The sequence below is a fragment of the Arachis hypogaea genome, chromosome 4 (genome assembly GCF_003086295.3).
Source record: "Arachis hypogaea cultivar Tifrunner chromosome 4, arahy.Tifrunner.gnm2.J5K5, whole genome shotgun sequence".
NCBI lineage: Eukaryota > Viridiplantae > Streptophyta > Magnoliopsida > Fabales > Fabaceae > Arachis > Arachis hypogaea.
In genome coordinates this window covers 12,315,760-12,338,803 of record NC_092039.1, presented here as the reverse complement: position 1 = coordinate 12,338,803, position 23,044 = coordinate 12,315,760, and the positions used below count along the sequence as shown (strand labels likewise).

Genomic DNA, 23,044 nt, shown 5'->3' with positions numbered 1-23,044 from the left:
TAATTTTTATCTAATTCAATACACATTCCCCCCATAAATAGATACACTTCTCTTTTTTCTTTTTTTTGTAATTGTCTAGCGTAGTTTTTTCTTTTAAGTTGTTGGTGTCATTTGGTGTACCATTTTTGCAAGAAGATAGGCCCAAAGATTAAAATATACATCATACAAAATAAGTCTATTATTTCAATATATGTATGTTGCATATGGTCAATGAATAAGGTAAATGAAATCTTTCCAGCCCCAAAAAAAAAATAAAATAAATGTAAATGATATCTTTAAGTTAATGTTATACAACAAAATTTGGATTTCAATTAATTTATTAAAAAAAATATAGGCCACATGGCCAAATCAAACACATTATTGGAGGGATAAGTAGCAAACAAATGGGAATATTGTTATCTTATTGAAGAATTTAGTGTAACAAACAACACTTGGCTTTGTCATGATTGATTACGACAACAGTTTCAAAAGTAAGAATGTTAACACAATTGTTATGATATGATTTTCTTTTTTCAGTATGCATATGCATGTTATATAACATAATGATTTGCACAAACCATTTTGACAAAACCATGACATGAATACTTGCAGGAGCAAGTCTTTGATAATAAATAACTTGAGATGATAATCAGATAACACAAAATTAGTACACATTTAAAAAATCTACTTCCTTCAGTATTTATTTGACAGAGAAATATCACCACAGTTTTCAGCTTTGCAGTGAAAAAAAGAAAAAACAATCAATTAGATGGTATTCAAATATTAGTAGAGCTGCAATTACAAACAGTATAATAGTTTTAGAATAAATATGAGTATCATATACTTGCAACTAGAAATATATGTACAAAATTTACTCAATGAAGATAGCAACACCTACAAGCTACACAAGAACATTGTGCTATGATTTTAACAGATCCAAAATAACTGTTCTAAAAATAATAAGGCTGTACCTGAAATGTAAAACATCTTCAGCAAATAAAATTGGCTAAAATGAGTGTAAACAACTTTGCAACTAGAAATGTATGTACAGAACTTATCTATCGTATTCACTAACCGCCGCGCCTCAGTTACATGAGAACATCGTGCTGCGATAAGCATGTGCCGAAAACCACAATGGCAGTGTTGAGCTATACTTCACAGAGTACATTTCTTTCCAAACCTGAGTCCTGCGATGATAAACCAAAACCTGCTTATGAGTCGCAAGAAAGACGTATTCGCCCGTCTGGCTTATAGGGAAAATGCCCGGCACCATTCCTCTGATACACCTCAGACTTACCTTATCCACCAAACACCATTCATCCTTCCAGTAATCTTTTAGCACCCATATGTTCATCCATGCTTCCGAAATTTGAATAACTGACAAGCTGCCATCGAAGTCCAAGAGATAAATCCTATTCCCCACCCTATAACTCAATTCATATGGCAACGGCATCTTCCTCCAAACATCACAACTCAAATCAAGCACAAGTATGTAAGTCGCGCTAGCCGTCAACCAATGAAGCGCATTATTGACATAAACAACTTGGTTCTTATTCATGTGAGTAAAATGGTCATCTTGAAACGAAATGAACTTCCTCCACTTGTTCATCTCCGAATCGAACACCAAACATATGAAACTCCCATCAGGCCTATGGCCAAAAGTGCGATGGCAACCGGCCAAGACAACATTAAACTTCTGATACATAGAATCACAAGCCAAGCCAACCAAAGTCGCTTCTCCATCCGGATAAAACCTCGTCACGGGCCGTTCCCTACTCTTGGGAAGCAACCTAAATTCCCTAGTGACAGGATTGCAGACATAGAACACACCCTTATCAGGGATACTAGAGCAACACAACAAGCCATTGCAAGATGCTCTAACCTTAACTCTATCATTCAAGAAGTCTAGTGAGAATTCAGATACACCCCTCAAATTATCAACACAGATCAAACTAGATTTGGAGACTAATGATGAGTCTGAAATCTCAACAAGGATCATAGGGTTCTTCCTTGACACCTCATTGTAAACTTGAATGAAATACTTATCAAATAACAACTTATACCAAAGCTTACACACTGTTTTGCACCTAAGAAGCGGCTTCACAGGTAACCTAGCAAGAATCTGAATAACCACCTCATCAGGGAAAATCCCTTCCCCTCTAATATCCATAACAAACGAAACCTTAAAAATATGCAAACAAATTGAAAAACTATAATAAAATCTGGGGGCCCAATAAAACAAGATAAAGTTTCGAACTTTGCTTACCGGAACCAGATAAAAACCCAAAAATTGAAATTACGGATATCCGATGATGATGGAAATGGAGAGAAAAGGATTCAGCTTTCGGGGATGGGAAAAAATGGGGTTTTCAATTGGCGTTAACATTGGGAGAAAGAAGAAGAAGGGATGAGGAAAATTGAGTTGTCAAAATTAATTTCTTGAGAGAAGACGCATACGGAAGAAGGAATAGATCAATATTAAAGTGAAGAAGACGAAAAAGGGGGAGATTTGGATCAAGTGTGAAAAGAAGAGGGGCAAAGGAATGAAAGAGTAGAAATGAGTAATTGAGTATTGTGAAGTGATGAGAAGGAAAGAGGAAAACGAAAGATAAACAGCGTGAGACGGGAATCGAAGGATGAAGAGGGACACGTCAACGGAATATGCGACACGCAAACGGAAAATAAGCGGTCAAAGCTCAAAACTCAAAACTCAAAACTTTCTTCTTCTTTTTGGTTCTCTCTTCGCTGATCATCTTCTTCTTTGAGTGTCTCTGTGTTGTGTATTTTCCAATGATCTACAAATTGGAACATCAGCCCATACAAGTTAATTGAGTGAGTGATTTATAAATTCAATAATTAAATTAAGACTCAAGTCTTCTAAAAAAATTTTAGCCAAATAATTTAATTTTAACAAATTTTAATCTGTAAATCAGTTTCTAAGTTTTAACCTTTTTATTTTGTTAGATAAATTAATTTTTATATTAAATTTTGGTAAAAAACCTAGATTGAGGTAACACTCCTTTTTTCTAACTTTGAGATGGATGTTCTTTGAACCTCCAAAGTGTCTCAACTTTTTATAATAAACTCCGTCAAGCAAAAAAGAACGCGGTAGCTCAACAAGTGTTGCTCAAACTTCTTCTCCTCCTAAAGGTTTTGGTACCCGAGTTGTTCCACCCGTTCCTTTCTTTTTTTTGACACGGGAAAGGAGTCGGACTCAGGCACTTCTCGTAAGTGCAAAATTCTCTCCAATAAATATAGTAGCATCTACGACAAAGAATTTGACTCTACTCCTTTACTGAGGAGTACATCTTTTCTAGGAATTCTATTGCCATGGATGATACTTCTTTGGAGAAAAATATGAAAATGGTAGCAAAGGGGGTATTCGTACTGCTGGATTTTATACTGCCCTTCTGAAAAGGCTTTGGCAAACTCCCTTTAATGCCACCCAAAAAGAAGTGTCCGACCTTCACATGAAGGTGGATGCATAGGTGTAAAAACTGGACCGGATCGATCGGTTTGGCCGAAAAATCGATGAATCATATCCCCAACCGATCCTATTGGGTCCAGTCTAAAGCGTTTCCGCTCAAGAACTGGTCTAACCGAACCGTTCAAGAAAAAATTTCAAAATTGATAAAGATGTAATTTGAACCTGGGTTCTCCTTGTACTACATGCTTCACTTACTACTAAGCTATGTTATTCCTTATTATTTCATTTACTAATTATTAATTATATAGTAAAATCACACAATAATTTTTTTAGATATTATTTTAATTTTTTATTCACTTATATTTAAATTAATTATATTTTTTATTATTCATAATTATTAATATAAATATTATTAACTATGTATAAATAAAAAATTATCAAATATTTTTATTAATTATAATATAATTATTTTTTATGATTATATGATATTTATTAATTTTATTTTTTTATAAATACATATAGTATATAACAATAAAATAAATATAAAAATGAAATTAAAGAATAATTATCATGAAAAATACTAGAATTTCATATGCTTATTTAGTAATAATCGGATTATAATTTGTTAATTATAATTTGTTGAAGTTTAATTATTTTTAAACTATTAGTTAAGATATGTATTTTAAATTTTAATTTTAGATTTTTGACTATTTTATATTTTTTATTTACATAAGACTAGTTCTACCGATTCAACCAATGACTCATTGGTTGAACCAATGAACCAGTGAACCATAGCTTGACCGGTTCGATCATCAATTCGGTTCTTACAACTATGGGTGGATGAACTGAAGAATGTCAAAACACAATGGAAAGTTGATAAGAATGTCTTCAGATCGGATGCTGTGATGCTGAGGGAAATGGTGAAGGATTCTGATGCAAAGCTTGACAAGACGGAGGCTTTGAAAAAGAAAGTAGAGGAGAGCAATACCCGAATTTATGGGAAGAAGCTTGATTTAATGACCGAGTTGGAAGAGTTTGAGGGCTTTGTTGGAAAGGGTATGGACGACCTTGTAGAAAATTTAAAAGCCTAATTTCAAATAATCGCCCCTGGAGTTGACATCTCCGCCATTGATCTTGACAAAATTATGGTTTGTGGTCAGATTGTTTTAATTCCAGAGGATGATGAAGGTGCCCCAGCTCCTCAAAACTTGACGTTTCTACTTCTACTTTGGAAGAGGTCCTACACCCAACCTCTCCTAAGGAGGTCGTACAAGAAGATGAGAACATTTCAAATGCTGATGTTGGAGCTTCTCAAGTGGAGATTGTCGCTCCAGCTGATGTTGGAGCTGCTCCTTAATCTCTTTTTATATCTTTATTTTGATGGCCAGCATGTGGGCTTTTATAAATAATTTATTGTAATATTTTTGATACTATGTTGCCTTTGGACTTTATAAAACTTTGTTTCTACTTTCTTTGCCTTCTATCCTGTCTTCTATGATTTTTGCATTATTTATGATATGGCATGCTTGTAGTGGAAGTTCACAAATTGCTTTTTAGATAGAGTGCATTTGCTGTACGACTTGTTTTATCCAGAATTGGTGCTCGTTATTTGTTTGCTTTTGTGTGATTTTGGATTATCACTTCGTAATAAACATTTTAGTAGTCGAGATTATGTTGCTCTTGCAAGACTTTTTTCTCATAACTATGTTGTTTCGAGCTTTTCTAGAGGTCGGGGAGATTTTACTTTGATTTTGTAGTTAGTTCGACCATGGGAGGTCGGTGCTTTTTCATTACTACGAGGTTTCTACAACTTATTTTGGATTCTCGTTTCAGCTCATTTGGCCAAGCTGTTCTGGAAAGTCGGATAACTTGTTTTATGTTTGCTGTGTCGACCTAGTGAGGTCGGACACTTAACTCCTTGGTTTGAGGAGGCATTCTTACAAATCACCCTCCTCTTTCAATTTGGTTTAGACAAATTGTTGTGAGATTAGGTTTAGGTTTGTTTTTACCTTCTTTTCACGTGATGCTTGATTATGAACACGTTGCCTTTAAGAGGTTGGTTATGTCTTAATTCAAGTTACTTTTGTGATTCGTTTTCAGTTTTTTCCTTGTCAGGCTTGTTTTAGTAAAAGTGGCTTAATAAGGTCGGACCACAATATGCTTTTATAACTTCTTACACTAATTTGGATCTCGTCACTTTATCTTGCCGATCATTGATGTCGGGCAATAATTTTCACACTTTGTCGAGCTTAAATTGGTGCGTTAAGTGAATGGATTATATGCTTATTCCTTCCCCTTTCTAAATTTTACAAGGTTGTCATCCTTGTATATGATACAACTTATTTTACCCGAACTGTTTTGATTGGAGATTTGTTTTACGTTCGATTTTGTTCAAAACGATTTTACCATTCTTCCATTTATTTTCAACTCGTTTATGTGCGAGTAGTTTTGGTTAGAGGATTATTTTTTACATTTCGATTTTGTTCAAAATGTTTACAACCTTTTCTTTCCTTTCCAACTCGTTTCTGTACGAGTCGTTTGAAGGATTATTTTTGTTGTCGTTTTTGCTTTTACCCTTTTAAGAGCTTTATCAGCTTTTTTGACACATGTTTTGACTTGCAAGATTCTGACTTATCATCTTCAACTTTTTTCTAACTCGTTTTTTGTACGGGGCAGATCATAGGGTTGTTTTTACATTTTCGATTCTACTCTGATTCATTTATACAAACCATCCTTGAACTCGGACCTGGTCGCTTCAACTCAGAAAAAGTGTGCATCAGGGAGTAAGGTGCACTTTCTAGTTGAAGCGTCTCTTTTGTTATAGAAATGGTACAATCTAGGTAGATCATTTTTGAGCAAGTCAGATATGTTGTAATAGTTCTTTTCCAAGTCTTAAGTGACTTTGTTCGGATTTTTTTCATTTTGTTGTCAGCTTTTTTTCGCTCAATTTTGGCCTGATGTCATTTCAGATCAGGACGAGGTTACCAAGTGAGAAACTTCTTTGTATGACCTTCTCATGGCCATTTTTTCTTGGAATCTGGTTCTTGAAGTCGTACCTCGGAAAAGAGGTCGACTTTTTCTTTGTAAGCCCCAAGCATATCCGATCTTGTTGTAAAGTCTGACCCTTAAAAGAGGTTAGATTTTTCTTTTGGCTTTCTTTATTTGCCCCGTTTGGGGTTACTAATTTAATGTCATAGGAGGGTAGGTAAGATGATTTCCCATTTGTGGAGTTGTCCAATGTGTCTATGATTTCAGCATGTGCTCTAACGTTTTGACTTCTTTGCTTTTGGGGAGATGCTTAAGCTAAAATTTTTATTGCAGCATTTATGTTCTTACTATGAAGTATTTCACTTGTCTCAGTGCTTGAAGAAATGACCCGAGTAAGTCTAAATTCCATTTTATAAAGGGCCATGTGGGGTGATTTTGATGAGCTTCTTCTGAAGGTGCCACGTGGGAATTTTCATGTAACTGACAAGGCAGGAACCACTTTTCGAAGTCGATTGCATTCTTTTGTAAGGTCGGCCAATAAAAGTTGGCTCGTAGCATCTTTTTTGTCAGTGACCTTGTCTGAAGATGTTTTGCCACAGGTGCCACTATGGACTTTATCTAAGACCCCTTCAGGTTTGAGGTCGGGACATACTTTAACATTTTTCATTTTTCTTTCTTACCAATATCACATTGGCAAACCATAAGGAATCTAAACCCAGCTTTCAGGAGTGCTTGGACCTATTTTACCACGACTTGCGCTCTTTTAGAGCTAAGCTTTTGTCACCTCTATTGTACAGGTCGGGCACTTGGTATACAGCTAGCTTGTGGTTCATGAGGTCGAACGCTCGGCATATCAAAATCATTTCAAGAAAAAGAGGTTGGAATTTCCTTTATAAGCTTGGAGTTTCTTGAACTTATTGTAGAGTCTCGACTTTTCTTCGTGAGCTCTAAAAGAGGTCGAATTTTTCTTGTAGGACTGTTTCTAAAGTTAAAACCTTTTGTAGCATTTATGCCCCGACTATTGATTTTCATAAATGGTGGCTATCCCCTCCTTTGTTGGAAACTATACGGTTTAGAGGAGTCCGACCTATTATTGCATTGTAGATAGATGGGGTATCTACCACAACGTAGTCAGCACTGATAGTACAAGTTCTAGGACTTTTGCCGAAGGTGGTATAAAGGCTTATGTAACCAAGAGATCGCATTGGTGTTTTTTCTTATCCGAATAGAGTGTTGGAGTACACCTTTAAGTCCTTTTCGTCTAATCCAAACTTGAGGATATCTACAGAACTCCCTTTGGTATCTTCTGGTGTAAAGGTCGGGTTTTGTACAACCTTCCCTGACCTAGCAGACTTCTTTGAAGTTGCTAAAATGTTTATTTGGATCAGGAAATCCAACGTAGGGATCCATGTTGGGATGTTGAAAATTTCTTGGAAACTTTATACGCGTGACTTTCTTTTTCCTTTGGCTCAGATTTCAGTTTTCTTTGTTTATCTTCAATCTCTTTTCTGTTGCGCAACTCTTTTTCAGAGTTGTCTTTCTGATTCTCTTAGTCATTCTAACTCCTTTCTCAGCTGTTCAAGTCGACTTTGATGATCATGAAAGAACTCCATGATCTTTTCATCATTTTTATTCCCTGATTCCTCAGGGATGTGAACTTGAGAACTCACTCTATGTCCACCACATTCCCGTTTGCCTTTCAGGGTGTTATTATGAACAGAGAATGCTCGATCATCATTGTAAATGTCTCCATTCTTTGATCTGAAGTTGGATGCATTCATCCTTCTTAATGTTGATCATCCACCACTATCAAGAGTTGAGGTCCATGTCCTTGACAATGGTGCCAGTATTTCGAGATTTACCTGAAATGGTGACTTAGGCCTGAACGTGAGGTCCAAGTTCCTATGGGGATTGTGTCTGACGTATTCCGCTGCTAAGGTGCCGCCATCCGACGCCTTGGTGATGGTGGGAGGTGGTACCTGCAAGGAACTCCGATGCTTAAGTTAGCATGGGTTTTAGGCAAGTTTTTAGTAGATTGGGTTCAAACAATATCTGAGGGTGTCAGAATATTTATAACTGTAGAAATAGAGTCAATAACCACCTTTGGAATAGTTCCATCTTTGATGGTGGGTTTGTTACTCCCTTTTGTTAGGGGTGTTGTTAACATCTCCTTTTTAAATGAGTATGAGAGATTGTAGTTATTATGATCGCATATTTTGAATATATGAGCTTTATTAGTAGAGACAGTTCTGGTCCTGCCAGGAGGTCGGTTCGAGGAGGTCGTGTGTATACTTTATGGTTTGGGCTTTGTCTGGGACTGGCTTTTAAGTTTTTGGTCTAGGTATGAACAACATCATACATTAATTAATATCCAAATTTAATTCTTACATTAATGTCTATTATAGTATTTTTAAATTTTAAAAATTATTTTACCAAACATACTTGTTGTTGCTTGTACTTATTAAAAGTCATTTTTAATTAAATTTATCAAACATAGATGTTACAACTTTTAAAAAGCTAACTTTTATAAGCTATTTTTGAAAAGTAAAAGTTTTATCAAATCAAGCATAATTCTTTTATATAGACAAATAGTCTGATGTGAGAATTAATTTATTTTAAAAAAAAAACAATTTAGAGGTAGAATATTTTTCAACTGAAGACTCATGTGCAATTATTTTTATGTAAAATTAGTAATTAAAAGCCGTTAAATAAAAATTTAGTTAAACATGTTAAATCATCTAAGAATTCTCAACTAGCAATTTTTATTAGATTAATAATAGCCCATATTTGGTTTGGGTCGAAGGTTAATGGCCTAGTTGGTGACAAAGGGCTTTTTAAGGAAGAAATAAAAAATTCAAAAGAGAAGAAAGATCCTCATACCCAAAAAGAAAAAGAACTAACAGAAGAAGGATCCAATTAGGCCAACTTGCATATGCTCTATAAACATTTTTCTATCTACAAGACCAAAAAAAAAAAGAACATTTTTCTATCTTCAAATTCCCAGCTCCTACAAGGTATATACCCTTCCAAGTTCCAAATACTTGCTAGGCAACCCACTGGCACCCTTTTGTTGCCTACTACACACACAATCCATCAAACAACATTCCAACCACAATACAATGTCTCTGTTAACAGAGGAGATTAAGGCCAAGGCAGAGATGTACTATGGCGACCGAGTTTGTCGCCAGAAGTTCTCTCTGTTGTTGGCCGAAATAGGCCTACCGGACGGCCTACTAACCATTCAGGACATCGAGGAGTGCGGCTACGTCAAAGAAGAAGGCTTTGTTTGGCTCAAGCTTGAGGAGAAAAAGGAGCACAAGTTTGACAAACACAACATAGTTGTGTGCTATGACACAATTGTCACTGCACATGTTGAGCCAAACAAGATCAAGAACCTCACTGGCGTGAAGGCCAAGGATTTCTTGCTTTGGTTCACTTTGACTGAGATTCATGTCAAAGGGGAAGAAGGATCACAACAGGGGCCTGTCATCACTTTCAAGTCACTAGTTGGTTTGTCTATGTCTTTTCCTGTTTCATTGTTCATGGCAGGAAATGAAGCAATAGAAGAAGCAAAGCAAGACAAATGGTGGAGAATGATCAAACTATAAAGTTAGTTACTTTCTTTGTTATTGTGAATTAAAGAGAGTAATAAACAAAAACAAGAATAAAGTAGTAGTAGTATGATTATTATTATTGTAGAATGGATTGTGCATTGGATTATGCTAATGTTAATGTATATTTTTAATGATTTATTGGTAAAAGTATCTCAGAAATTAGTGAACCTCTGTAAAAGATTGAGGTGCACAACAAAAGAATATGCTGAGCAATATTTGTTGGGTTCAGAATATGCTTACAAGTCATTATTTTTTTATATCTGTCTGCTTTCCATTTCTTCACGTAACCTTCTAGAGGGACAAATTTGAAATATGTGCCTTATGTTACTTAGCATAAGAGTTAAAATCAGAAATTAAGGGTCACTGCCAACATTTGTAGTTCTTGGCGAAAGACAAGAAGCATTTCTTACTTAATATTAGTTCCTTATCCGTCATCTCGTTCTATTAAGCTGCAACTATATATATAATCTAATTTGTGTTAAATAATTTTTATATATTTAAGCCCTAAAACGGTTTTTCAAATTAGTCACATGGGAATGGAGTGAAAGAAGCTTTTCTGTTTGGCAGAAAGACGGATATTCTTTACTCATTGTCAGATAAGCATGGCCAGCTCCCATAGTATGATTCAATAGAAGTCCAAAGAAGCATGGCCAGCTCCCATAGTATTAAGGGTGTTCATGGATCGGATCCGATCCGCATATCCGCGGTATTTATCCGAATTTGATCCGAAAATTGCGGATATGGATCCGATCCGCAAGACTATGGGATCGGATCGGATCAGATCCGATCCGCACGCTAATCGGATCGGATTGCGAATTTTGTGTAGGTATTCGCATATCCAATCCGCATATCCGCGTATTGTAAAAATAAAAAAATAAATAAATAAATATTCTTTTTATGTTTTATTTCAACTAATAATTATCATATATGTTGTATTATTTTAATTTATTATTTAAGAAAAGTATGTTTAATATTATTTTAAGAGTAAATATATTTTAAAAAATAGAAAAAATAAATTTTATTGATATTTTTTAATAAAAATAAGCTTTTAAAAATATTTTTGTATTTTGCGGATATATCCGATATCCGATCGGATCCTAATTAAAAAACCTTTCACTCCTACTCTAATATGGGGCTATATATTCTATAAAAGAGATAGACAATCAAATTTATTTCTCGATTCAATAGAAATCCAAAGAAGCATGGCCAGCTCCCATAGTATGACGGGCGATTGATTTGACCCCATAAGCGGGATCACCATCCCCTAATAAAAATTATTGTAGAAATTGAAATTTCAGGTCTATTTATCTATCTCTTAATTCGAAATGGAAGCAGATTTGAAAAAAAGAATAGTACAGAAATATTCACCTAAAATATTCTTCAAGATTTCAATTGTACAAATTACGTCTATAAAATTAAAAAAATATACTATATTAGTCTCTCAACCATTTTCTATTAAATAACTCATCACACCGTTAAAAATTTAACATGATACACTTTTGCCAGTTCCAAACAGTAAATCAACAAGTGATTTTGAAGATTGTAAGCAATAATTGACTAAACAATAACGCAGCGTTGGCTGATAATTACTAATTAATAATCAAATCATATACTCAATTCATCTGGAAAAAGGAAAACACGTGCTCAATATATACAATCATAATGAATGATGTCATTTTGGGACATATATACGAAAATAATAAAGAGATATATTAAGCATGCAGGACAGGAGTAATCTCAAATGGATCTCACACTTAAAAAAAAATGTTGTCATTGCACTTAGTACTTAACACCAGGGTGGTATAGGTAATACCAAGTAGAAAATTCGTCTCAAAATTTGTTAAAGAATAACTGCATCAAATACTTCAAAGAACAGAGAATCAAAGCTATATCATGCATCAGAAAAGAATCCAATAAGCATGAATTCTTGAATATAAAGCCAAAAGACATGAGGGAAAGATAAGCAAGAATGGCGCAAGATGAACTATATACATGTGAGAAAAAGCCTTGCAGTTAACATTATGTTATAGCCTAATAAGAGATCCATGATCAACAAAAGGTATCTAAAATAACTTAATAAGGAAACAATTAGAAGTTAGAAAGGACTGCACAATGAACAGACAAAAAGCAAGAATAAGGTTAAAGGTGCATTCTTATTTGCCTGCACGATAAGTAAATATAAACACATTGTGATGATCAACGGCCTTGTACCAAAGGAGCATCAAGCATGTACCCATCTTCCATCAATCCATTCTTGGTGAGGCCTTAGATGACAATGTTCAAATTCCAGCTGCTCCTTTGTAGGCCAAAAGTAAACACTATACCTGAAGCAAGCGAAACCGCATACCTGGCCTTTCCACCATCCGTCGTTGTACCAAGCGTCAACCCATTCACGCAGCACATAGCGATGGCGATGTTGAATGTCTGGTGGAACTGGCCTGATATCTGAAGCATCTGCTTCCTCTCTCAGTTGTTCGGTTAAGTCGTTAGTTTTCAGGGTGAGATACTCCACCACATACTTGCCGTTCTGTAAAGAGTTAACAATGATGGCAGTGTACCAGGCACCTTGGTAACCTTCTTCATCACTCCTGACTTCTACCTTTGCACCTTTATATAAATGCGATGCAAATTGAATGCTGCTGTTCCTGGACCCTGACATTAGAATTCTTGGCATCTGTTCCAGCTCTGGCTCGAGAGATTTCAGACATTTCAATATTATTTTATTACCAGTGAGATTCTTGGCTTTTGACATCACATCTCCAAACTTCTTTGTCAGTTCCCTTGACCCCTGATATTTTAAAATCACAATTATGTCAGATAATTTAAACATTCCCCTATAAACAGAACTTACTGGTTACTGTATTCCAGAAGCTATAATGATGAACAGTTGACACAAGGTTTGTATTTATTAAACATACATGAAATAAAATCTTAAGGTTCTAAGTGTTTTTACCTTAGATGCCATGACCCATTTTCCATCAAACCAGTCTTGGTGTGGTCTTAGCTTGGAACTTTCAAATCTCAAAACATCGTTGTGCATGAAAGAAACAAAATACTCGCTGCTATTTACCACTGCAAGAACCACGCCTTCCCACCAAGCATCATTATACCATGCATCAACCTCTTGAAACTGTTTGAAAGAGCTAACAGAGGGAACTTCAGGTGGACAGGGCCTTATGAATTTTTCATAGACGACTTCTTGCAAGAGCTGATGAGTTCCATCATCTGCTAAGAGGTCCCTATATTCTACAAGAAACATGTCTTTTCCTACTGAGCTAACAATAGTAGCAACGAACCAAGCACCTTCGTAACCTTCATCCTCATCCCTGACTTCCACCATTCTGCCTTTTTTAAACTTTGACTCTTTTAATTGTCTCCTGCTATATTTGATCTTAAATCTTAAATTTCCTGTATTCGTCATCGACACCATCTCAGGTGGCTGCTCCTGCAACTCAAGTTTACGTAAATTAACAAACATGTAATACAACAATTTATGTCGATTTGAATAGATAACAGCGTAGCCGGAAAATAAATATTGTCCCTTATTACAGATGAATAGTATCATGGATTCCCTACTAAAGAAACCAACCTCAATGAAGAATAACATAGCAGATGCCAGAAAAGAAATTCACATAACCACTAGCTTACTTTCCTTTTCAAGTTTCAACAAAGGTTCACACGTAATATATATACAATTTTTTCTTGATATTTTAGCTTAAATAATGCTCTTTTGTCGATTCTTGACTCGATAAACAGAGATAATCTTATCCAAGTAATGAGTTTGATTTCTTTTTTTTTTTTGTACTTATAGGTTTATCTTTGAGTAACCCATAGCTACAACTGAAACAAAGGACAATTCACAAGATCAGATCATCTTATCATCTCCTTTTGATCTTGTCTGTAATAACCTGGACCGTAATAAACAAACAATTCCAAATGTATTATGCCAGATGCTATGAATTATTCAAAGAGAATTTAATATAATCAAGATAGATGAATCATGCAATGCTAATACACATATTTTCATGAGTATACTTTTTCCTTACAGTGGTAACAAAGCCGAGGGTGCTCATAGCCATGCCCTTTGACTTCATCTCTAGTGAGTTCCAACAACATGACTACAATAAATACTACATGGACAGTATGATACAAGTAATAAATCATAGAGCCAACATTAAGTAGAATTCATTCTCAAGCAGTAAAACCTTGGCACCTAAGATGCATGAGTGAGTAGACATGCATATAGTTGTAACTTGTTAAGAACACAACTGAACTATGCATAACACAGTAAACTTCAGCCACTTCAAACATTGAAAGCTTACCTTATAGGTTTCGTCAGCTTTGAGTTTCTTTGGCTTGCTTGATGTATATTGGATATTGTTATCCTAAAAACAATGGAATTAGAAACTTAGACTGCGGTGGAAATCAAATTATCTTCCAGTTTAATTACTTCACTTTTATTTTTGTACAAATACATCCCCATATACCGAACCACGATTGGAGAACAAGGGTGTTTAATGACAAGAACTATTTTCAGTGAACAAATATGTATTTCTCCCCCAAACTAAAGAAAGAGAAACCCATGTGGTCCAATTATCAACTTATTTGTTACATGGTGAACAAACTATGTGATTTGTTTAAAGGAAACTCCATCCTTACATGAGTTAGAAATAGCATGCATGTATCCATGCAAGCAACTTGGCGAAGTCAACATTTACATTATAGAATACTGATCAAAGATCATTGGTTTGTTTGACTTAACAAACTCTTCTAACACCAGAAGGCAATTATTTTATTCAGCAACTTGTACTCATCGTTTCAAACAATATACATACAACCAAATAAATAACAAATTATTATACTATTATTTAATAATAATAATTAACAGGGTTTAAGTTCCAAAAATAGAAGCTTTTTCCTTGCACTGTATATAAAACAGATAAGAATCTCTGATAAAAGCATAATCAAACACAAACAAAGCTTCAGAATCGATGATCCACTAAAATTAAGAAATAAAATGTGAAATTAGGAAAATTAGCGATGAGAACCATTTGAGACGGAAGAGGTGGGACCCAGTATCCATGGACCCATTCACGGTGAGGGCGCATCCTGCATTGTTCAATAACCGCACGCTCCGTGCTTACATTCCCCTTCTCATCCCAAAACGACACCGCATACCTGGAGTTCTCGAGGATATCGTCGACAGTAGCGGAGCACCAGGCAGCGCCGCCGTGAGAGTGGCAGTATGCGTCGACGGGATCGCCAACCTTGAACCAGGGGTTGAGGAGGTCGGGAAGCTTGGGCCTGACGCAAGAGAGGGGGAGGGAGTAGCGGAGGGGGTTGTTGGGAGGGTGGTCGGAGAAGAGAGTGTGGTACTGGAGGAGGAGGCGGTTATTGTTGGTGGCGCGGAGAACGGAAGCAGGGTAGAGACGGTTACGGTTCTCTGGGTTTTTAGGGTGGGTGGCCTCCACTGCCTCGCCCTTCTTGAAATGCAACATTGAAAGAGATGAGTTAGTAAATCACGCTCTGCTACTCTTCTCTTGTGCCTTTTAGTATTTTTCTTTTTCTTTTTTCTTTTTAACAAAAATGATGAAGCTATTGAAATTTGAACAAAGATTCGCTGCATGTCCTCATTTGGACTCAGCCATTTCACATGACTATGATGATTTCTAGCATGGACCTTAGCTATCTCATCTGCCACCGAGTTTACTTACGGAGTGTTATTAAAATTTTGTTGTGAAATAAATATTAAATTATTAAGGAAGATATGATAAGGGTTTATTTGGATAATCTTTTAAGAAAAGATATTTTTGAATTATTTTTTTTAAAAGATTTTATAAAAAAATAAAAAAAATTTATGTTTGAGTATTTTATACAAAAATATATTTTTATTTATTAATTATGTTTATATATAATAATATAAAAATATTTTTTTATTTATTTATTACATGAAAATATATTTTTTAAATTTTTTTAAAGAAAATGTACAATTTTTCAAAAAAATGTTTTCTTTTATTTTTATAGTACTAAGTACTAACACGTAGGCTGTGAAACTGCTATTGGTGTCAGATGAAGCAGACGGAAGGCAGTGGGCGGCTGATTCGTTCTGAGCCGTGAGGATCATGGGCTTAAATTTTGTATCGGTAGTTTTATTGGGCTTTTAGTTTTGCTGATTGGGCAATAGTTGCTGTAAAAAACAATAACGGGCCTTCGATTATTTTAAAGATGGGGCAACATCCTTTTTTTTATTAGTTCTCTAAAAATGGGTTTATGGATAAATCCTTAAATTAAGTATAATAAAAAATTATCGACCAAAAAAAAAAGTATAATAAAAAATTAATACATTGTTATGCCTAAAAAAAAAAACAACACATTGTTGTTGTGTGTGATAAAATGAAGATAAAAATTTACAAATTAGTTATGAATAAATGTTATTAATTTTATTTATTTTTTAAATTATATTTAATTTGAAACAAATATGAAAAATTATAAACTAAAATCTTTTTATAACTATGAATAATTCTCATAGGTAAAATAATTATGTTTAAATTAAGTTATCTTTTCATTATTTTTTAAAATTTATTAATGTTTATTTTTATTACATCTCATATTAGACAGTATTTTTTTTCTATTATCATTTGTTGATACATAAGTTTTACTACAGCTAAAAATTAACATCTCATCTATTACTCGATTACTATATAAGCTTTTTTTGTATATTGTAAGTTTTTTAAATTTTTAAATTATTTTTAATTGTCTCTATTCATTTAAGAGTCTCCACTAATATTATCTTCTCATTAATATTAATAATGAATTTGATCAATAACCTCTGTGCTGGCATGAAACTGGACTCCGAGATATAGCTCGTCGACACCGAAAAGAAATTCTTACGATGCCTCTCTCCTATGTGCTGTGTTATGGATTTCTCGTTAGTCCGACCAGTACGTAAAACCTGCAAAAAGGACTCTAACACTAAAGTCAATGTCAAATCTCAGAATGCTTAATCTCTAAAGTCAGAGTGTTTTTTTTCTTATAAGTATTGTTATATGTGATGTCGCTCTATAGCTCACATGGGTCTCTATTTATTGTCATCTTACGGTAACCTACCTATTTGCGTAGTCCGAGATTTATGCTGTTACTGTAAAGGTGTAAAACAATCTTTTGCTTAAAATCGATTTTATCTCCAAATTTGAATAAGTAATTTTGAGGTATAACATCGTGCATTCGAGATATTCTGGGTATGGATCAACTTCCATTGACATTATTCTTTAATTAATGAATTTAAGAGACTAAAATGCTCCAAACTTTAACTTAAAATGGTATTTTAATTTTTTAATATTTATGCTAAAAAGTTATTATTGTCGAAATATTAAAATAGGCATTTATTTTTTTTGCAATATTAATCAAAATAAATACTTTAATCTTTCAATAGATAGTTAAAAAGAAATTTAAGTATAAATAATATGTGTAACACTCTACTACACAGAGTCTTATACTTAAGTCATAAAACTGAAGTGGCAAGGTATTACGACCTCTAAAAGTAAAAATATATATATAATAATAGTTGAAAGGAATTTTAACTAGAAGCCTGTGAATAATAGTATCTATATATACAACTTAACCAAAACATAAACTCAAAGGACTAGGATCCTTCGCTGACAGAAGCTCCCAGAATGCTTCAACGAGGTGGGTCTCGACCTGCATCTGAAAACTATAACATATATATGGGATGAAAACCAGAGGTTCTCAGCATGATAACAGTGCCCACATCTCTAACATAATGTCGTGGAAAAGTCGAAGGCAATCCTAGAATTTCCGACAATAGATTATAAAACTTAGAGGCAATAAATTATAAACCATAAGTAGGGTAGGTCATTTAAGGTTTTAAATCTTAGCTACATTCTAACTGAAACTCTCTGTCATCTACTTTCCTCCAAAAACTTTCAATTCCGGTAGAACCACACAGATAAGCGAACAGACAATAGCAAACACAAGTAGAATACATTTATAGCAGGTAACAAATATAGTAGGTAAGCATAGATTATCAATTAGGCAAACCCAAGAAAATGCAAACTCAAGTAAAATAGACAAATGCATATGATGAATGCCTGTCCTATAGCTGATGATATCATCTGTCAGTTATATAGCCAATCCGACATTTCCTGGTAGCTAACCATGGACTGAAACACCCATTGCGGAGCAAGTGGATTTGAGCTACAACCCCCTTGCTACTACCCGCTTAACCCATAGCCAGTGAAATAACTACTACTGCGGCTACTACTCAAGCGGGTGTTTAAAAGTTTAACCTAGAGCAAGTAGAATATCTACAATACTTGCTACTGCCCAGGCGTCACAAACACTGACCTGGAGTAAGCGGGATGAACCACAATCCTTGCTACTGCCCAGGTATCTCAATCAATGACCTGGAACAAGCGGGACGAACCACAATCCTTGCTACTACCTAGGTATCTCATTCAAGAATTCATTCAATCTCAAGTCAAACATTAAGTATAATTCATAATCATTTCATCATTAATCATTCTCATTTATCATGTTCATTCAAAATTCTATAATTAACTCAGTTTTTCATAATTTTTATTTCTTATCTCATACCCGGAGCAAGTGGACAACGCCACTGCCTACTACCCAGTCACATATATATCTCTTTAAATTACAAATTCTCGTTACTCTCATCTTCTTCATCAAATCAAGCCTCCCCTTCCTCAACTCCTTTGACACCAATTCCATCTTTTCCCACTCACTAACCCTTACTCCGTAACCCAAAACCTAACTAATAAACCTTAAACAGAGTTTCTAATTTTTCCTACAACTTTGAAAATTCAGTTTTTACACATAACTTCTGACGTCCATAACTTCTTTTATAAAATTCTATTTTTCACAAACTTTATACTATATTAAAGCTTTTAAAACTATCTTTAATTTGAATCAAAATTCACTCAAATTCAATATTCGAGGCTTAGGTTATGACCGCCAAAGTTCATTAAAAATATGCTTTTACTAAAAGAGTTCAAAACCTTTATTTTTCAAATTCTCATTTTCAAACCAAGTTTCACAACTCAAAACAACATTAAATACACTCAAAACAATTCCATAACTATTTCCTTCATTCCACAACACTTCAACACTCAATTTAATCAACTCTAACCCACACAATCATAACCAAAGTTACAATACTCATAAATCATCAATATAACATCATCATCATTTACAATCAAACTCAAACCTCATCATTACTCAATAATTTAGCAACACATTCACATATTCAACTCCACAGTTTTACTAATTCACTAAGCTTTAAGAAGTCATCCTCGTTCAACCTAACCTACGGTCAACTAGCCTAAGTTTTCACAAGACATTATATTTTAGTTACGAGAAACCGAAATCATACCTTGACCGATTCCTCCCTTATGCTCGGAACACCTCAATTATCCACTGTTCCTCAAGCTCCAAAGTTTCAACTCCTCACCAATTGAATTTTTAGCTCTCAGGATTCAGTTCCAAACTTCTAATATCCACTAATTTAACTCCAATTCAACAAGAAACACGATCTAATTCATACAATATCACAATAATCAACACTTAGTTCATTAAATCACCTATTTACAAGGGTTAGGATTTTCTTACCGTTACCCACGAGTCAAATGGATAAAATCTGGTGATTATCCACTGCTAGAGTACCCTTAAACTATCAAAATCACAAAATTTTTCAATGACTAAAACCGAAAATCACGAACTAAAAAAGGGAGAATTAGGTGAAAAAATGTGATTCACTTACCAAATTGATATGTGATTTGGTAGAGAATTTCGAGACGAACGCGTAGTCGCTGACAGCTCGTCAATCGAAACTCCGAATTGAAAGTTATGGAAGATTGAATTTTTGGAACAAGGTTAGGATTTCTTTACGTTCTTCAATCTCCCTTCTTCATTGCCAGCGTGAATTCCCTTGTGATTTTGAGGGAAAAGGCTGATGTGTTACTTATATACATGGGCTTTGGTCCGGTTTGAGTCCATTTGTTCGGTTTGGATTGATTTGGTCTAATTTTAGATCAAAATTTTTAAAATTAATGTTAAAATTTATATTTTAATTATTTTTATTTCATGAAATTATAAAATTTAATTTTTTAATTTTTTAAATATTAATTAATTTATTGATTAATTATTTACTAATTACTCAGAGTGAGTTTATGACATATTGTATATTTTTAAATCTAATTAATATTTGAGGTAAAAGTATAAAAAAATATAAATTGTTGGGTTTAAAATGCAATTTGTTTATTTATTAATACTATGACATTGAATTGTCACATGTTTAATTTTAAATAATACCAACTAAAAAAAAGTTAATTTTGGTATACTATCAATATAAAGTAATTTTACACGTATATGTAATCACATAATATCACATCAATAAAAATAATTACATTTTATATTGATCACATAAATAGTCATAAAAAAATATAATTAAATAATTGTATAAAATATTTTATATTATAAATATATTAAAATTAAACTCTTAAAAAATCATTTTTATCTTTAATTAATTGAGGTATAAAAGAAACCATCAAAAATAAATGTTGAGTTAAAATAATTTCATCAAAAAATAATTTCATCTATTCCAAAAATAAAAATGCCAAATTATCGCCGAAGACAATATTTGATGAATAACTTTTTTTTTTTTTTGGCATATATATTTGATGAATATCTAATGAGGATAGTTTAGTGTAAAGTTGTTAGTTATCATAAAAAACAAAAATTGTTCCTCCAGGGTGCAAACTATGAATTATTTTTATGGATTTCACTTGCCTTACAAACAAAAATCCACATGCCAAAACCAGTCCAATTAAGGAAATAATCATAAAGCAAACACACTACATCCTATTAAGCCATTAACAATTATCCATTTGAAAAAAAAAAAAGCCATTAACAGTTTGGTCAAGCCATTGTGCTGCATCGCTGCCTGACGAGTCCTGAAATTCTGACTGCTGAAAGAAATAATCCAGACCATGTGTTGCTACAGCATTAAACAAAAAAGAATATCTATAAATCTATATCAATTTATTTCTGTACCACAATGTATATTAATCCGAACGTCCAAATAAGAGACTTCAAGAGATAAGGAGTTAGTGCTTCATATTTTGGGAAGCGAATTATTACCCTTAAACAATGATGAGTGTGTGGTAGTTTAAGAAGATCTGGCAGATTTAGATATCTTGGTTTTGAACTTGAAAGACGGTTATAGATGCATTTTATTTTATTTTTTTAGGTTTAACTATTTTATTAGTCTTTATAGTTGTATCAAACTTTTAATTAGGTCTATATATTTTTTATTTTTTTAATTGAATTTTTATGCTACTTTTAATTTTGTAATTAGTCTCTTTTTAAAATAAAGATGTTAAAATTAGTAGAATATTTTACTCAAAATATATGTAATCAAAGATTTAATTAGATTTTTAATTATAAATACATTCAACATGTAAAAAAAATACTCAATTAACGCTAATATTTTTTATACTAGAAATGATCTAATTATAAAATTAAAAGTAGTATAGAAACTCAATTAAAAAGAACAAAAAATATAAAGTTGTAATTCAAATTTTAGTGAAATAATAAGAATCAACAGAATAATTAAATATTTTTTCTATTCATTAATTCTTTCCTGACGAGGACAGAAGACCCTTTAAACCAGATAGCAGAATTTGTATGGGCCCTTGGCCGGATCTAAAATAAATTACAAATTTATAGTTACTGACGATTGGACAACAATTGGCTATGGTCTCGTTAACTATTTGAACTCTATTAATCTGTAATAAGTTGTTGAATTAATCTTTGTTTTCCTTATAAATCTTTGACAAAGACATACGCTTGAGAGCACCTCATATTTTGTATTTGTAACCATAATTTTTTCTGTTATTGTAATATATTTGTGAACCTATATATAAGAAAAAGGTAAAAGGATCCATAGTTGCGTTGGGCTCTGTATGAACCCTTCTTTTACAAGGATTGGGTTAAATATATGAGCTTCTTTTTAGTGTTTGAATAACTAATTATGGTCTTATTAGTAAATAACATGTTTATGGTAAGTGCATATATTTTTGTGTAGTGTTAATTGTTTTGCAAAGTTTTTACTTCTGAAGTAAGAGAGAAATTATCACTTCAATTAAGAAACCAAAAAAAAGAAAGAATATAGTCAAGAATGACCGAATGACACAAAAAAAAAATTGGAAGAGATTACTCGCAAGTACGAATAATATTAATAATAATAATAATGAAAATTAAGAACCCATTTATCAAAAAAGCTATTTGGTTTAATTTAAAAAATGTACCGATGTATGAATAGAAAGTCACAAATAACAAATCTTTAGAATTAAAAAAACACATTATATTACTAGTGTAGGAATAATTAATATATTTAACCCTTATTATATCACCAGAAAACTCATAAAAAAACTAAAAAAGTCACAAATTGAAAAAAAATTATTGACCTAATTTAGTTTTCTTTGTTAAAGAAAAAAACAAGGTTTTACAAGTTATTTCTTCTCCTAAAGAAGCTGACCAAATTATGCTTTTTTTCATTAAGTTTAAAAAAAAATTAACAAGCTATATACTACCATACCTTGAACAAAGTTTTTAGCACATTTGTTAACAAAAGGGTAACGACCCTTTTTAGAATTTCATGGCAGAAATTAAAAAATAAAAATATTATGATGTCAAATATTAACGTAACAAAATGTAAAAAATGATAAGCAAACAACGACAATACTATACTAAGGATTTGGTACAAAAAGTTCAGTTAGCAGAGCCAAAAATAATCATACAAAACAATTGTATACATGTTATTGTTACTGTTTCATCTCCGAGTGTAATTTTTTGGGGTATGTAGGGTGATCAATTCTTGAGGACAACAGCTTAACAAAGTTAATTTCATGTGTAGCCATTTGCAACTGCCTTCACTCTTTTGTGCATACATAAATATGCATGTTTTTTCAATTTGTGACTATCATTAATAAACTTATAG

The 23,044-nt window shown here is 33.2% G+C and overlaps 3 protein-coding genes across 5 annotated transcripts; 1 reads left to right on the top strand and 2 right to left on the bottom strand.

Moving 5' to 3' along the window:
* Nucleotides 1-777: 777 nt before the first annotated feature.
* LOC112796303 (F-box protein At5g49610) lies at nt 778-2,792 on the bottom strand. Of its 2 annotated transcripts, XM_025838684.3 has the most exons (2): nt 2,246-2,791; nt 778-2,101 (listed from the first exon to the last, which is right to left on the bottom strand). In XM_025838684.3, exon 2 carries the CDS (start codon nt 1,976-1,978, stop codon nt 1,064-1,066), a length of 915 nt encoding a protein of 304 aa, XP_025694469.1. In that variant the 5' UTR covers nt 1,979-2,101; nt 2,246-2,791; the 3' UTR covers nt 778-1,063. The 2 variants fall into 2 exon arrangements, with proteins under 2 accessions (XP_025694469.1, XP_025694468.1); XM_025838683.3 differs by having other exon boundaries at nt 778-2,792.
* Nucleotides 2,793-9,368: 6,576 nt separating this feature from the next.
* On the top strand, nt 9,369-10,237 carry LOC112794203 (uncharacterized). Its single transcript, XM_025836308.3, has one exon. It carries the CDS (start codon nt 9,514-9,516, stop codon nt 10,000-10,002), a length of 489 nt encoding a protein of 162 aa, XP_025692093.1. The 5' UTR covers nt 9,369-9,513; the 3' UTR covers nt 10,003-10,237.
* A 1,741-nt stretch (nt 10,238-11,978) lies between these two features.
* Nucleotides 11,979-15,720, bottom strand: LOC112796302 (protein AGENET DOMAIN (AGD)-CONTAINING P1). Of its 2 annotated transcripts, none has more exons than XM_025838681.2 (4): nt 15,057-15,720; nt 14,331-14,393; nt 12,962-13,453; nt 11,979-12,796 (listed from the first exon to the last, which is right to left on the bottom strand). In XM_025838681.2, exons 1-4 carry the CDS (start codon nt 15,504-15,506, stop codon nt 12,230-12,232), a joined length of 1,572 nt encoding a protein of 523 aa, XP_025694466.1. In that variant the 5' UTR covers nt 15,507-15,720; the 3' UTR covers nt 11,979-12,229. The 2 variants fall into 2 exon arrangements, with proteins under 2 accessions (XP_025694466.1, XP_025694467.1); XM_025838682.2 differs by having other exon boundaries at nt 12,962-13,447.
* Nucleotides 15,721-23,044: the final 7,324 nt, after the last annotated feature.